The sequence below is a fragment of the Anabas testudineus genome, chromosome 11, assembly GCF_900324465.2.
Source record: "Anabas testudineus chromosome 11, fAnaTes1.2, whole genome shotgun sequence".
In the NCBI taxonomy this organism is placed as follows: Eukaryota; Metazoa; Chordata; class Actinopteri; order Anabantiformes; family Anabantidae; genus Anabas; species Anabas testudineus.
This window is the reverse complement of record NC_046620.1, coordinates 21,327,123-21,343,304: the sequence shown is the minus strand read 5'-3', so window position 1 is coordinate 21,343,304 and position 16,182 is coordinate 21,327,123. Positions and strand designations below refer to the sequence as shown.

Here is a 16,182-nt window from a genome sequence, read left to right as displayed (position 1 = left end):
GACTAGTTTTTCAGCATCACTTTGGGACAGGATGCTCCTAATTTTAGTAATATTCCTCAGAAACAGTTCTAGAGATTTATTTAGATATCCTGCTCTTGTGGAGCTCCGTAACTACCTTTTGTTTGCATGTAACACACATACTGGAATCTATCTGATTTAAACCACTCTAGTGTTGTTCCTTTGATCCCAATGACATGTTCCAGTCTGTGTAATAAAATGTTAAATCTATAGTGTTGAATGCAGCACTAAGATCTAACATGACTGAGTATAGAGAGTAGACCATTGTCTGATGCTAATAGAAGATCATTAGTGACCTTTACCAGTGCTGTTTCTGTGCTATGATGTACTCTAAATCCTGACTGGAAATCTTCATACAAGTTATTGCTGTGCAGGTGGTCGTACAATTGATTAGAAACTTTTTTTTACTAAAACCCCTGAGTCCAGAGTAGCTTTTTGAGTAGAGGATTTTAAAAGCCTGTAAGTAAAGATAGATTAATCTGATCTAATATTGACGGGCTGATCAAAGGTAAGACATCTTTGAGCAGTCTGGATGGGGTCTAAGAGACATGTTGATAGTGTAGATTCATTCATTATTAAAATGAACTCAGATACGTGTTAATCTAGAACTGCACAACGAGCCCATATTATTGGCAGAGCAGCAGTATTCAGCCATCAGCAAGTACAAGAATTTAGTAACATGATCATTACCAACAATTCCATCAGGTTGAGAGACATGGAAATGTGTAGATTTACTGTACAATGACGTCCTTTATCTTGAAGTTCTAAATACCTAGAGCTGAAGTGACTGAGCCACGCAAGGAGTGCATAAACATCAGATCAGACACAATCTCTGGCCAAACCAACAGGACCGACAGGAGATGAGAACTTTTTACAAAACGTACTTAATCCTTTCAGTGTTGGGAGATTTGATTGTTATTTAGGTTTTTTAAAAGGTCAACATGTCATTTGTAACTATCAAGGTAAAAAAGCATCTATACGTTTTCACCAGTATGGCTTAAATTATATGGTGGCACTGGCCAGTCAACTGACACAAACTTTACGTTTTAAAATGGAAATGAAATGTTTTGGGGGACTTACTACCTTGTGCAAATGTGCAGAAATCAAGAAAACTATGAATTCAGCACTAGCACTAACACTAACCTTCATCAGGGTTAGGGTGTAGGGGTAGGGTTCAGTCCCTACCCCAGATTTAAACGTACTGAGATGCCGTCTATTGTCTGTGCACAAAATGATTTGTACAAAAATCAAATAAATTCTCTTAAATCAACTTTGAGTCAACTCACATTTTCGATAGATGGATAGACTGTTAGATAAGAGAACTTGTTGTGAATATGCTCACCTCTGAATACTGGGTTATGTCTGCTTTTATATTGTGCTGTCATCACTGTTCTCACATACTGTGAACTCGCCCTGTCACTGTGCATACAGCTTTAGTAATACCAGAAGATTCCAGTCTGTCCATCCGTTCATTTAACTAAAGTACTACTATTTACTCTGTATACTCTGTACTACTATATACCCTGTACTACTATATACTCTGTACTACTATATACTCTGTATACTCTGTACTACTATATACCCTGTACTACTATATACTCTGTATACTCTGTACTACTATATACCCTGTACTACTTTATACTCTGTACTACTATATACTCTGTATACTCTGTACTACTATATACCCTGTACTACTATATACTCTGTATACTCTGTACTACTATATACCCTGTACTACTATATACTCTGTATACTCTGTACTACTATATACCCTGTACTACTATATACTCTGTATACTCTGTACTACTATATACCCTGTATACTCTGTACTACTATATACTCTGTATACTCTGTACTACTATATACCCTGTACTACTATATACTCTGTATACTCTGTACTACTATATACCCTGTACTACTATATACTCTGTACTACTATATACTCTGTATACTCTGTACTACTATATACTCTGTATACTCTGTACTACTATATACCCTGTACTACTATATACTCTGTATACTCTGTACTACTATATACCCTGTACTACTATATACTCTGTACTACTATATACTCTGTATACTCTGTACTACTATATACTCTGTATACTCTGTACTACTATATACCCTGTACTACTATATACTCTGTATACTCTGTACTACTATATACCCTGTACTACTATATACCCTGTACTACTATATACCCTGTACTACTATATACCCTGTACTACTATATACCCTGTACTACTATATACTCTGTATACTCTGTACTACTATATACCCTGTACTACTATATACTCTGTACTACTATATACCCTGTACTACTATATACCCTGTATACTCTGTACTACTATATACTCTGTACTACTATATACTCTGTATACTCTGTACTACTATATACCCTGTACTACTATATACTCTGTATACTCTGTACTACTATATACCCTGTACTACTATATACCCTGTATACTCTGTACTACTATATACCCTGTACTACTATATACCCTGTATACTCTGTACTACTATATACCCTGTACTACTATATACCCTGTATACTCTGTACTACTATATACTCTGTACTACTATATACCCTGTATACTCTGTACTACTATATACCCTGTACTACTATATACCCTGTATACTCTGTACTACTATATACTCTGTACTACTATATACCCTGTACTACTATATACTCTGTATACTCTGTACTACTATATACCCTGTACTACTATATACCCTGTACTACTATATACTCTGTATACTCTGTACTACTATATACCCTGTACTACTATATACTCTGTATACTCTGTACTACTATATACTCTGTACTACTATATACCCTGTACTACTATATACTCTGTATACTCTGTACTACTATATACCCTGTACTACTATATACTCTGTATACTCTGTACTACTATATACCCTGTACTACTATATACCCTGTACTACTATATACCCTGTATACTCTGTACTACTATATACCATGTATACTCTGTACTACTATATACCCTGTACTACTATATACCCTGTACTACTATATACCCTGTACTACTATATACCCTGTACTACTATATACCCTGTATACTCTGTACTACTATATACCATGTATACTCTGTACTACTATATACCCTGTACTACTATATACCCTGTACTACTATATACCCTGTACTACTATATACCCTGTACTACTATATACCCTGTACTACTATATACCCTGTATACCCTGTACTACTATATACCCTGTACTACTATATACCCTGTACTACTATATACCCTGTACTACTATATACCCTGTATACCCTGTACTACTATATACCCTGTACTACTATATACCCTGTACTACTATATACCCTGTATACCCTGTACTACTATATACCCTGTACTACTATATACCCTGTACTACTATATACCCTGTACTACTATATACCCTGTATACCCTGTACTACTATATACCCTGTACTACTATATACCCTGTACTACTATATACCCTGTACTACTATATACCCTGTACTACTATATACCCTGTAGTACTATATACCCTGTAGTACTATATACTCTGTATAGCCTGTATCTGTACTGGTGCTCGTTTGTCCCACCTTCTCATTGGGCTTTCAACAGTATCGTTTGTGTTGTTTCCTTCCAGTCAAACCTTTCTGGTATTCTACTGATGTCAGACTCATGTCTGAGTGTCCCAGTCATCCAGAAGCTTGATGCTTTACAGGACAACAAATGAGCTCGTTAGCTGCTCGTTTATGTAAATGTGTGAGGACAACAGCTTCACATGCTGCCACGGCGAAGTGAAAAAGAACAGGTGAGTGTCGGCCAGCCAAGTCTGATGCATTGAATAAAGAGCGGTGCGAGTCGGTACTGTCCTATCAAGAAATGCTCTGCTTAATGTCACATGTTTTCAAACTGCAATACAAGTTCCACATGTTGAAATAATTCGTTTCCATCACTGAAATCCTTTCTAATGCAGTCAGATCACAGAAGTCCATGTTGCTAAAATGATGGCTGGCTCTGTAGTTCAGCATTTCCACTGCTCCTGGGCTGGTGAAACAGCTGGATTTTATTCAAGTCTGGTCATTAATACAGAATATGTTCTGAGTCAAGTATCCATATCCATAACTCAACCAGACAGCTAGCAGGGAGAATAACATAGACACCAGAAAATGTCTGCCAGTGGCAGTCAAGACATGCGAGCTCTCCCAAGATGTCAAACTGTTTCTACAACACCGTTCTTCCTTCTCACGCACCTCTGTGCTACTAAAACACAGGGGGAGGATTGAATCTGGCAGCAGTCAGAGACTCACATTAGCTGCTGAAGGCAGACGAGAGCAACATTTAGAAAACAATTCCAGCCGCACATTGCAGCTCACAGTGCTGTGCAGAAGACGAGGAGAAAAGTGTCCGCGTGGATCAACCAGCCCTTCACAGAGGGACTGGACTATGACACCCCAAGCAGTCTTTAACACGTGACCCCAACGATACACATGTTGGGGGGGGGGGGGCAATGATGCACATGTGATCTCAACAATCCTCAACTTGTTAAAGAATTAAAGACTAAACAGAGGTTAAAAACCAGATTTACTGTAACAAACACACTTTGTTGCTCGTGTACTGTGCAGTGAAACAAACCCAACACAGTTTCAGTGTGGACGTATCGCAGCAGGCTGGCTCAGCATTGTATTATATCAAGTTTTCAAAGCAGAAGAACATTTTGATGCCTTATTTCATTATTATTTCTATAAATCATGTGACCATACAAAGTGTAGTCAGTCAGTCAGATAGTGGAGTTTTGATAACTGACCTTTACTGAGGCGACAGAGGTCTGCAGGTCCTCCGTCTGTTTTCCTGATCTTTTGTGACGTCCTGGATGAGTTGTCACAGTGATCTTGGACAGAGGTTGGTCATTTCTTAGAAGGTTCACTACTGTTTCAAGAGTGGAATGAAAACTTTCCAACAGGCCTACAGTAGTTGATATTACAATAAAAAAACATAGTTTTATTTAAAACGAGCATTTTGTGTTTGCTCAGGTTACCTCTGCCTTCTGTTAGATTTAGAATCCATCGCAGTTGAGCACAAGGCACACACAAAAAGAGAAGTGAGGAGGGACTGAAGTACTGCACAGGTCTGTACACAGTGGACATGAGGGAAATGGCTCAAAGGAGATCACACAGTTACAAGTATGAGTGTTAAAAGTGTTTAAGACATTTATTATGCATACTGTCGGGAGTCATACAAATCCATTTTAAAATGTTTGGTTTGAAGACAGTTTAGACACGATGTCATTATTTATCATCTGTAATGTTGGAGCAGAATCCAGTGCAGCACTGTGGAATATGTACAGACAAGGATTTGATTTCTATTGATCATTTGTTGTAGCTTTCACTTTACAACATGTATAGTACAACAATCTGTCATCACCACCAGAAGTCATACAAGGCCCATGTAGGGCTAGTGTGAAGGCCAGGGGCCAAAGCAGGGCCCCCATAAGACTCCACACACTTTACATCACAAGGTGACACCACAACTGGTAACGACAAAAATTATTTACCAACCCTAAAATCCACAGTTTCATTTTCTCAAGCAGGTCTTGTGGTTCTTTTCTTCATTTTGCCTTTTCTGAAATCATTACAATAACAGTTGTACATTAGAAATGCAGTTAGACAACTAGTGTTAGTGCAGCAAATAATACAAGAAATGGATGACAGGGCAAAAGTAAGCAATCTCACGTCCTCCATCGTCCCCTACACCATCCCCTCCTTTCTCTTTTAAAGGATGTTTTTCAGCTACTTTACAAAAACAGGCTTGATCAGTTCAGATGGCCAGACTGACTAGCCCTCTGCATGGAGCTTCCCCCCTGAACTCGGTGAAGTGATCAGCCTCTTCTTGTGATTCCAAGCAGATTCTTGCATGTGGGAGGGGGCAGGATAAATTACAATAGTGACAGGGATTGACGGTGTGGAGTTGTCTCACTTAGCAGCTTGCCAGATAATGATGCCAAGTATAACGAGAGCGATGGAACAAACCATAGCGAGGATGCACATTTTCTTCCGGGACTTTTGCTGTATGAACAAAGCAGAGACAGGAGGGTTATCAGCGGGGAATTCGCTCCAATGGCAGCACTGAGCGCGGCTGCGGCACACTCACCTGGTAGTAACTGGCTCTCTGGAGCTGCTCTGTTCCTCGTTCTACATGGACTTCAGCGCTCTCCACATTGGCCTCGATGCTGTCTGCAGGGTGGAGCATAGAACAAGGTCAGCTGAATCAAAACAACTTTGAACTTCAGTCAACACCATTTTCATTCTATCCAACTTCAGTACTCAAGGTGACCAAGTTCATCATTTGAACATTAAAGGCTGAAATAAGTTTTCATCATTACAGACTATGACAGGAATGCCTGTTCCTCACATCACTCTCCCATCACTGTCGGTTAGATCTGAACAATGACTGAGATTATTGTCTAACCTTCACTATCTTAAATCTAGGGATAATGTGATTTTCAGCAGATAATGTCCTGCTGCTGGGGGGACACTGAATTGGCAACTGCTCCAGAAGGTAAGAAGGTATTTGGTTTGACATGTGGACAGAGAGAAAAAGTAGACTAGCCAGACAGACAGGGGCTGAGCTGGGAAGAATATGGTGCAGGTTTAGGGTGATAAAGGATGAAGAAGGAAATGTGTTGACAAATGAAGAGAGTGTGTTGAAAAAATAGGAGCACTTTGAGGAGCTGATGAAGGAAATGAAAGTCAGCAGGAGCAAGATGGAGAAGGCCTGTAGAAATTAGAGTGAATGAGGTGGAATGGTGCGATTAGAAGGGGCAAAGGTGGTTGAGCTTAGACAGTGTTCAGAGTAATAGTAGGTGTGGTAGAGAAGTGTAGAAGAGAGGACAGCCAGGGTGGAGTGGTTGGAGAAGAGTGTCGGTGTATCTGAGAGGGTGAAAGGGAAGGTTTACAAGAGGCAGAGTTGAGAGTGATGAGGATGGACAGGATAAGTAAAGAGTGTATTAGATTATCAGACGTTAATAGAGAACAGAGTGAAGTGGTGATGGCTGATCCACTGTGGCGACACCTAAAGGGAGCAGTCTGAAGAAGAAGAAGAAGAAAATGACCATGTCTTCCTGCTGATTGGGGCAGCATCATTTAAACCAAAGAGCTTTGAAGTCCAAGTGAGCATGCTTCAGACCTTTAATATACATTTAAAAGACGCATCGTCACTCATTCCAGTTTCAGGTATCTGCTCTGATGCAGCCTCGTGTACTCAAACAACACAACATCATTTTATGTTCATTTAACCTCAGGTGGGTGGATTTCACCTGAGACGTTAATACTCTAACACCAAGGACACCTGAAGGAAAGTTCCTACCTATACATGCCTGTTCCCACCAAATGGTGCCAACAAAAACCGGGATGTGACCTGCATATTACTTCATTGTTGAAACACTGAAATGTCTCCTACAACTGTGTTGGTCAATTATTTCACTTAAATGAAATGGGGTTAAATCACCATAACTGGAACCTACCTACAACCTACAACACAGTGTTGGAGGGAGGGAATCTAAACACTTTCTGTACAGGGTGTCATCATAATCAATATCTACTGTAGAGGAAGGGGGGGGGGGGGGGGGGGGGCGTCACCGCTGCTTCTTGTGGGTTTGAATAATAGAATCAGTCGATGAGTTTGTGAACTTGGAGCTTTTCCTCTTGGTTCGGTTTCTTTTCACACAGAAAAAGAATCAAACTGTACTAAAATACCTCACGTCAAATGACGCAAGAAAAGCTTATCGGTCAGATGTGTCTGCTGCAAGAACAAAAAAAGTAAATACAGGAAGAAGGTGAAGTGTTGTGGACTACTGGACGTTGGTGTGACAGGAGAGAGAGGACTTCTCTAAGATTATTGTTTATTATGTTACGACATGTTATGACATGTTTTTGGTGGACAAACGAAAGAAATGAAAATCTACACACTACCCAAAGCCTCAAATCATGCGATTCATAGCATTTGGTCCTGTTTTAGTTTGGTACGCTTTCCCACCAGGAACTGCACCAGAGTTTGCTAGATGATGTGAATTGAGACCACCTCTACTCAAAGGACTCGGTGCGGTTGTTTTGGTGTGCACTCGAGTGCGATGACAGTGTTCACACCAGACAAAATGAACCGCATCAAGACAGAAGACGAACTTGAGGTGTGAAGACACTCTCAATGTACCATGAACTGAGCCCTGAGAATCATACTCACCAATCATCTCTCCCTGATCATGGATCATCACTGCCAGGTCCTTGAAGATCTGGTTTACATCCATGATGTCAGACTGACACAAACAAGACAGACAAATAAAAGTTTCAAACCAGCTGTTGCTTGGTTATGTGTTACTAAGACATGATGGTAGATTTTCACTGCAGCAGGGTTTCGGCTGACCTCCAGCTGTCTGATGTTGGTCTCTCTCTCCTTGATGAGTTCCAGGTCCTCCTCTGTGATGGCCACTTCCTCTGCCTGCGTGGTCATCTGACCCCAGTCCTCTTGGCTTTACACAAACAGGACCCCAAGAGTGACCATGACATGTGTGAACAACAGTTAGAGAAGAATGTGCGCACTGATTCACAACATTGTGTTTCTGCACTAAAGCTGATCATCCTTCTCATCGTTTTGAACATGTGACGTCTATAGCAGTTTTTTAAAAATGTTACTCAGTAACCACAAATTAAACCAGCCTGTCGTTGTTCTTTAGCATTTTCACAGTAGCAATCTGTGCCATTGCTGAGTTCATTCGTGTTTAATCTAACAGCTTGATCATATGGTTATTTCAATCCTGCCAACAGATATACAGTAAATATTACTCATCATCCACACATTTATGCTCGATGGAGTGTCGTCCAGCAGAGGGCAGCATGGATCTCACAAAAGTACAGTATATGCAAACTGCTGTTAGTTCTCCAAAGGATGTGAAAGTTTTGATGGCATGGACATTTTGACTTTATTAGCTACACCTGTGTAATACAGGTGTAGCTGTCTGTACAGATTGTACAGTCTAATACAATCCATTTACAAGGTCTTAATGTCTGATGAGTCTGACCTATCTGGTTATGTTTATTACAGTGAGAACAGTAAGTTGTGGAGTCATACTGAAGTGAATTATGTAAACAGGTTGACCAAAATGTCACAGCTTTGTTTTCCTTGTATTTCCCATATTCAATTAATCTTGTATACTTTTGGCCTTTAAGATCCACCTTGCAACGGTCCATATTTAACAAACTGCCCGACAAGAGAGAACCCTGAATGAATGACTTACTTATCAAAAGACACAAGCTTTTCATCCCGAGAGCTGTCTTCGGTCTGAAAGAGGAGGAAAAACACACTGTTGCCATAGTCAAGGCAGAAAGAACACAATGAAACTCCAGCAGAAGTCTCTCTTGAATGTAGCAAGGTCCTGTGGTATGAAACCACCACTGACTCCTACTCACCGATAGGCGGGATCCAGCCCTCGCTCTGGCTACTGACTCTTTCTCCTTCTCTGCTGCACGTCGCTGGACGGCTTGAAAGTTGTTGAGAGCTGCTGAGAAATCATTCATCAGTCGCTCCCTCTGGATCTTCTGCTGCCTCTGGACACCAGAGCAGAGGGAGATGTACAGTGTGAAAGTAGTTGAGGTAAAGGAATTTAAACCACAAATGTAATTTTTATTTCTCATTTTCTGCCTTTAATAACACTTTCTGTCAGGTATAACTTTGGTATATAGTGAACACATAGCTGGAGGTTAAAGGTATAAGATGTGAGTTAAATGTTAATTCTGGAAAGAATAACCTACAGAATCACAGTATCGAGCAAATGTTTTAATTGCAATTTTCATACACTTGAATTCATGCAGTGAATACATGGAGCGAATCCTGATAAACAAATCTGTCATATTGCATTTTAGACTATAAATAGACCATAATCCCATTTTCAAAGCTGTCAGGACTGTGTAAATAAAAAAAAACATAATACAATGTGTGAAATCATTTCAAACAATTGAAAAAAACCCAGACATATCATATTAATATATAGTTAGTTTTACTTTACTGATGTTATTGTTGGAATTTATATATTTATTTATATTAAGCTAACAAATGAATGCCTTTTATTCATATTTCACACAGCGCTCCAACATTTTTGAAAAAAAGTTGACATACTGGCATATAATAAAATAATAAAGGCAGTAAGCCGTGACTGCTGATGAGCTAAGACTGATTTTAATAACTGTTTACTGGCTAATGACCGAAGAGGGACTTTGCTCTCAGCCTATATTCAAATGATGTTTACTCATATTCTGCTGTTACTTTACAACAGCTGAGGACTCACAAGAAGAGCTTGTGGTTCTACAGCACTTTATTAATAATTGATTTAAGTCATTTTTACACAATAATTTATTATTTTCATCTTTTTGAGTTAAGTGAGGTCAATACTTTGATTCTCTGCTGCTGTGACACTGGATCCCAATTCCCTTATTTGCATCCACGTTTCCCTCACTTAGTCCCTCCGACTAAAGATACATAGAGGGATGCATGGAGAAGATACGAAGAGAGAGAAACCGAGAAAGTGGGTTTTTTTGAAGACATTAGATGTCATGTCTTCTGCCGGAATTTGTGGACACTTGCGTTGGATTTCTGCTTGTGAATATAAACATTTTCGTATGAAAAAAAAACATTAGCTTATTTATTAAATCCTGATTCTGTATTTTTACTGTCCTCAGTGTCTCATTATTTAGACTTAAATACTTATACTATATTTTTTTAATTCTTAAAAAAACAAATTAATGAGGTAAACATATTGCAGGCTCTATTTATATACATGTTCACAGTCTCCTGTGGAATGATGATGTTCTTCATAATAGTAAATTACACATGAGAGTTTGAGTTTGGGTGATCAATGAATAAAAAACTCTGAATTACTGCAGACTTGATAAGTATACAGCAAAACTGTGGAACAACAAGATAAAGCTGTAAACAACCTAATGATCACATTAAAGCATAGCTACCTTGGAGAGCTGCATGTCTGTTCTATATACTGTGACCTAGGTATTAACCAATGTCTCTCATTGTATTGATTTATCCTTAATAATTTTCAAATGGTGTTGACAGCCCTTGCAACAGCTGAATGTCACAGTCACTACTAGCTAGTGCAGATTGACTCTTACTTGCTCTGACGGTGATGGGGCCAAAGGAATTGATCCAAACTCTTTCAGGTGCTTGTTGGTTTCTTTCGCCAGTTGGTTAGTGTAGTGTTGTATCTGCTGCCTGTGGAAACACAAAACAGTCAGAGAACCAAGACTGCTTGACAATCTAGACTAGACCACCCATCTTTTTGCACAAAGAGTGCAAAAGTACTGCCTCAAAAAGCACAGAACATTCTCAAGAACACTGCACACCCTGGACACTCTCTCTTTAAATAGCTGCAATCAGGAAGAAGGTGCGAGGTTCATTTGTTTACTTAATGTTTTTTTTTTTTTTATTATTTATTTTGTTTTTTTTTTCTATTTTATATATGGCACACACTGGTTGGCACCTTAATCTTGTTGTACAATGCTGCAATGACAATAAAAAGTTTATCTTTATCTCTTTATCTTATCTTTCTAGTAGATGTGTAATTTATCCATCAACCAGAAACTGCTTTAAATTTCAATCAGAGCCTCAGTAATCACAGAAGCACATTTTGTGTTTGAAAGTTCAACAGAGATTAGACTAGTACAGCAGCTCTGGTGCAGTTGCAACTGTTCATAATCGAAAGAAATGACTGTGTGTTGGGCAAACATAAGAAATATGGTAGTTGCTGGAGAGAACACTGATACATACAGACGATCCTGGAGTTCACTGGTGTCCTGGCTGGTCCCCAGCTGGTTCACCATGCTCTTGATCTGAGCAGCTGCCATGAAAAACAAGGCACAACCATGACACATATGAAGCATGTGACTCAAAAATCAACTAAATAGAGAGAAAACTGCAGACCAAAACATGCCATGTTTGGAAAATGTTTTCTTCATTGTCCATGATTTTAGCAATAGTTTTGCTTGTTAAACCCTGCTTATTATAGTAAACCAATAGAAATGATCAGTTATATGCATATTGTATATTCCCAGCAGAACTCTCCATTCTCAGACTGCAGGGTTTACTTGTGGTTCCTAGAGTTTCCAAATGTAGAATGGGAGGCAGAGCCTTTAGCTACCAAGCCCCTCTCCTGTGGGACCAGCTCCCAGTTCAGGTTCTGGAGGCAGACACCCTCTCTACATTTAAGACTAGACTTAAAACTTTCCTTTTTTTAATATATAAAGTTTATAGTTGGAGATGGATCAGGTGACTCTGAACCATCTCTTAGTTCTGCTGATATAGGTTAGTCTGTAGTCTACTGATACACCAAGCTCCTCTCTCCTCTATCCATTCAAATGCCACTATTGTATGTCATTTACTTTTTGTTCCTCCTCTTTCACTCACCCCAACTGGTCGAGGCAGATGGCCGCCCAGCCTAAACCTGGTTCTGCTGGAGGTTTCTTCCTCTAAAAGGAGTTTTTCCTCTTCACTGTTGCCTAAAGCTTGCTCAAATGGGATTGTGGGGTTTTCTATATACATTTTTATACAATTATACTCTGTAAGGTCTTAAACCTTACACTATAAAGTGAGATGACTTATGTTGTGATTTGGCTTTATACAAATAAAATTGAATTGAAAATTGAATTGTGTAGATAAATCATTAACTGAGTATTTTTATGATTAAAAAATCTACTGTCTAAATGCTATGAGTTAAAAATGTCCATACCAAGCTCACATGTTCAAAGGCATTCCATTTACAATTATATAAATTACTGTTTACTGAATAGGTGACAACAGTATTATATATATACTACATATAACATCAAACAAAGATTGATTTGGATTTGGCACTCACTCCTGATCACCATTAAGTCTGCAAGTTTGCAAGTGCAGGGACATTCATGGTGGTCTGAAGTACCTCATCATCTCACTGCATTAAAGTAAATAAATACTCTGAAAACTCAATAAAATTTTACAGTGATGGTGAAAATTCTGCCTAACAAAACAAATGCAGTGAGACATGCTGACATCAGACTGAGTGAGTAACTTAATTTGGACACAGTCTCAAACTGTAAGGAAAAAAGATCTATTGATGCCACAAGGAAGCACTTACTGTTCTGCGTGATCTTCTGAATGTTGGAGCTGCATGTTTGAATGAGGGTATTGAAGTCCCGTGGGACAGGGCGGTAGTTCTCTGCTTTGCCATATGACATGTCTGCAGGAGTGAGCTTGTGCCTTAGGCGCTGAGCTTCAGCTGTAGATACAGAGGAGATCAATGTTCTAGGTTATTTATAAATCAGAAAGATTTCAAGAACCATCATTTCTATATAATGTAAATAAACAAAACAATAAGGGTAATACTGTGGGCCCATGACCGCCCACTTGTGAAGAGCATTGACCCAGCTGATAGAAAATAACTGACATCCGGACACAAGAAACCAGGGAGAAGCCTTCTTCCATTAATGCTAACGTCAGTTTTACGACTCTATTTTTTTAACACTAAGCTAGCAGTTTAGCCACGCTTGCTATGTGCCACGTAGTCCGCGTACAGTCCCAGAACATTGGGAGTTTGACTGTTCTCCTGAAGCTGAACCTACATTAACGTGATCCTAAAATGAACTGTTACTTTGCTAACTCGTTAGCATGCTAATGCGGAATCGTTCAGTCTGATCAACATCAAAGAACACAAAAGAGAAGTGATACTTGTTGTAATACACTGGGAACATATTGTCAGCACGACCTCTATATACATTTGTACTCAATACACGAAGCCAGTTATCTTATTTGTCTGTCTGTCTCTGTTTAGCTGCGAAAGTTACGGGAGTGTGTAAACAGTTATCTTATGATCGTTAGCTTACAAGCTAACAGACGCTAACCTGTCAACCTTCAATTGTTTGGAATTAACTGGCTTGTGCATTAGCTTACCCTGTCAACTTTACCCCACACAGCCTCTTACTGACAACAAGACTAGAGCTTTTAGTATAGAGAGAACAGTGTGATACTTGCTTGTTAATCTGTTTAAAATTAACACATAAGCGTTCCAGTTTTCTTCTTGCCGTAAAGATACTGCCCTTCCGGATCCGTGACGTAGTCGCGCAGCACAGCGCGTGTCGCAGCGGATAGGCTGACAGCACGAGGCTCAAACACAAAACGCATCACGTGATCCACGTAGCTTCCGTTAGCTGTGGCGGGTGATTCAAGTCCCGACAGGAAAACAAGGTCTGTGGGATTTAAATGAAGGAATTATGTTGGAATATGAATTATTTACAGTAATGTTTGATTATAATTCATGGAAGAAACAGGTTAGAATGAAAACAACTACTAACTACTCCACCATGTGGTACTTTTACTTAGCAGTATGAATAATAATATGAATCCATTCACAAACACAAACACACGTGTGTTGTCCAGCCACTTTAATGGCAACTGAAAAAACGATATTCTCCCAGTGGGTTATCTAGGTCACGGCCTCTGGCCTGACTTCCTGTAATACCCAGCTCCCTGTGTGTGCCTCTCCCTCCATGCTCTGCCTCTGATCACCTGATCTGTTCCACCTGTGTTCACCTGTCCCTGTAGAAGTAGTTCTTCAGTCCTCTCAGATTGTGCCACTTCATCCTGTGGTTACCCTGAAAACCTGTTGCATGACCGGACCTGCACTCCAGATCTCTGATTTTCTACCCATTGTGCAGTGACTTAATTTTTTAAGAATTAAGATAAGACAAACTTTATTAATCCCTAAAGGGAAATGTAGGCCTTAATTAATTAAGCATTATATCAATTAAGCATTATACACCTTACCACTGTTTCCATACATCTATGTGAATATTTATTATTTTCCACAGACATAGACAAGAATAGGGACAACAATATTGCCCACAGCGATGTGTGATGCAAGTCAAAGGATAAGTGGCTTGTATTTGTTTTATCCTGGCTGTAGCGTCCTGGTTTCGTCTGCTCCATCTTAACTTGTGATTGCTTAAGACTGTGTGGAAAAGCACAGGATTTGTCTGTATGTTTGTCTTAGAAAAAATCAGGTGCTCATCACGTTTGCTTTCTGTAGTCTCACTTTCTGTCCCTGCAGATATTTAAAAGGTCCTTCCGAAAGATGCTTCCTATGTGAATGATGGGGCCAAAATTCACAGTCGACCAGTTGTGCAAACAACTTTTATTGACAGTATAAATCAATCACGGTCAATAAAAGTTGGCGACTTTGACAAAAAAAGTCAGAAAAATACCTCATTAATGTCAAAGTGAAAACAGGTTTCTATACAGTAATGTCAATTAAAAATATGTAAGATGAAATCAGTGTTTGCATTAATATTAACTCCCTTTAAAATGACTGATCTAATCCAACAGAGGTCCAGATATTTGGTGATAGTAGTTCCACAATTGAGGAATTGTGAAATGAGGATCACCTGAGTGCAGTGAATGCGTCTCAAGGGATTGCAGCATAAAGACACTTGTGTCTGGAAGGTCCAGTCACTGGTTATTCAGTATTCCTGGCTACCATTACACCATGAGGACAGAAGAACAGTCCCAACAACTCAGAGAACAGGTCATTGAAAAGCATAAGTCAGGGCATGGATACAAAAAAATCAAAGGCACTGAACATCCACCGGATGTTCAGTGAAATTCATCATCAAGAAATGGAAGGAATATGGAACATGTCTAAATCTGCCTAGAAGAGGACGTCCATACAAACGGAGTGAAGGAGACTAGTGAGAGAGGCCACTAACACACTGATGACTACTCTGAGGGAGTTACAAGCTTCAGAAACTGAGATAGGAGAGACTGTACATACAACAACTGTTGACCAGTTCTTCACCAGTCAAAGCTTTATGGGAGAGTGGCAAGGAGAAAGACACTGTTGAAGAAAACTCACGTTAAATCACTAATTGAGTTCACCAATAGGCAGGTGAAAGACTCCATGGTCCAGTGGAAGAGGGGTCTCTGGTCTGATGAGACCAAAATGGTGTTCTTTGTCCATCAGACAAGACGCTGTGTTTGGCTGTGGGGATGCTTCTTGGCAGCCGGCCCTGGAAGGATTGTTGAGGTAGAGGGTAGTGCGGCAAAATATAGGACAATCCTGGAGGACAATCTGATTCG

General features: G+C 39.5%; 1 protein-coding gene across 2 annotated transcripts; it reads right to left on the bottom strand.

Moving 5' to 3' along the window:
* Positions 1-5,204: 5,204 nt before the first annotated feature.
* On the bottom strand, positions 5,205-14,185 carry stx12 (syntaxin 12). Of its 2 annotated transcripts, none has more exons than XM_026349498.1 (10): positions 14,083-14,185; positions 13,190-13,330; positions 11,845-11,914; positions 11,190-11,289; positions 9,480-9,617; positions 9,308-9,351; positions 8,437-8,542; positions 8,257-8,329; positions 6,169-6,251; positions 5,205-6,083 (listed from the first exon to the last, which is right to left on the bottom strand). In XM_026349498.1, exons 2-10 carry the CDS (start codon positions 13,287-13,289, stop codon positions 5,991-5,993), a joined length of 807 nt encoding a protein of 268 aa, XP_026205283.1. In that variant the 5' UTR covers positions 13,290-13,330; positions 14,083-14,185; the 3' UTR covers positions 5,205-5,990. The 2 variants fall into 2 exon arrangements, with proteins under 2 accessions (XP_026205283.1, XP_026205284.1); XM_026349499.1 differs by having other exon boundaries at positions 14,002-14,170.
* Positions 14,186-16,182: the final 1,997 nt, after the last annotated feature.

What these genes read in the sequence shown, in the direction of transcription:
- stx12 (XM_026349498.1), bottom strand. Translation starts at nt 13,289, where the DNA reads ATGTCATATGGCAAAGCAGAGAACTACCGCCCTGTCCCACGGGACTTC. An exon ending in GGGCTGGATCCCGCCTATCG is followed by an intron (nt 9,352 to 9,479) that starts GTGAGTAGGAGT and finishes CTCCTCTTTCAG; the next exon opens with ACCGAAGACAGCTCTCGGGA. An exon ending in CCAACATCAGACAGCTGGAG is followed by an intron (nt 8,330 to 8,436) that starts GTCAGCCGAAAC and finishes TGTTTGTGTCAG; the next exon opens with TCTGACATCATGGATGTAAA.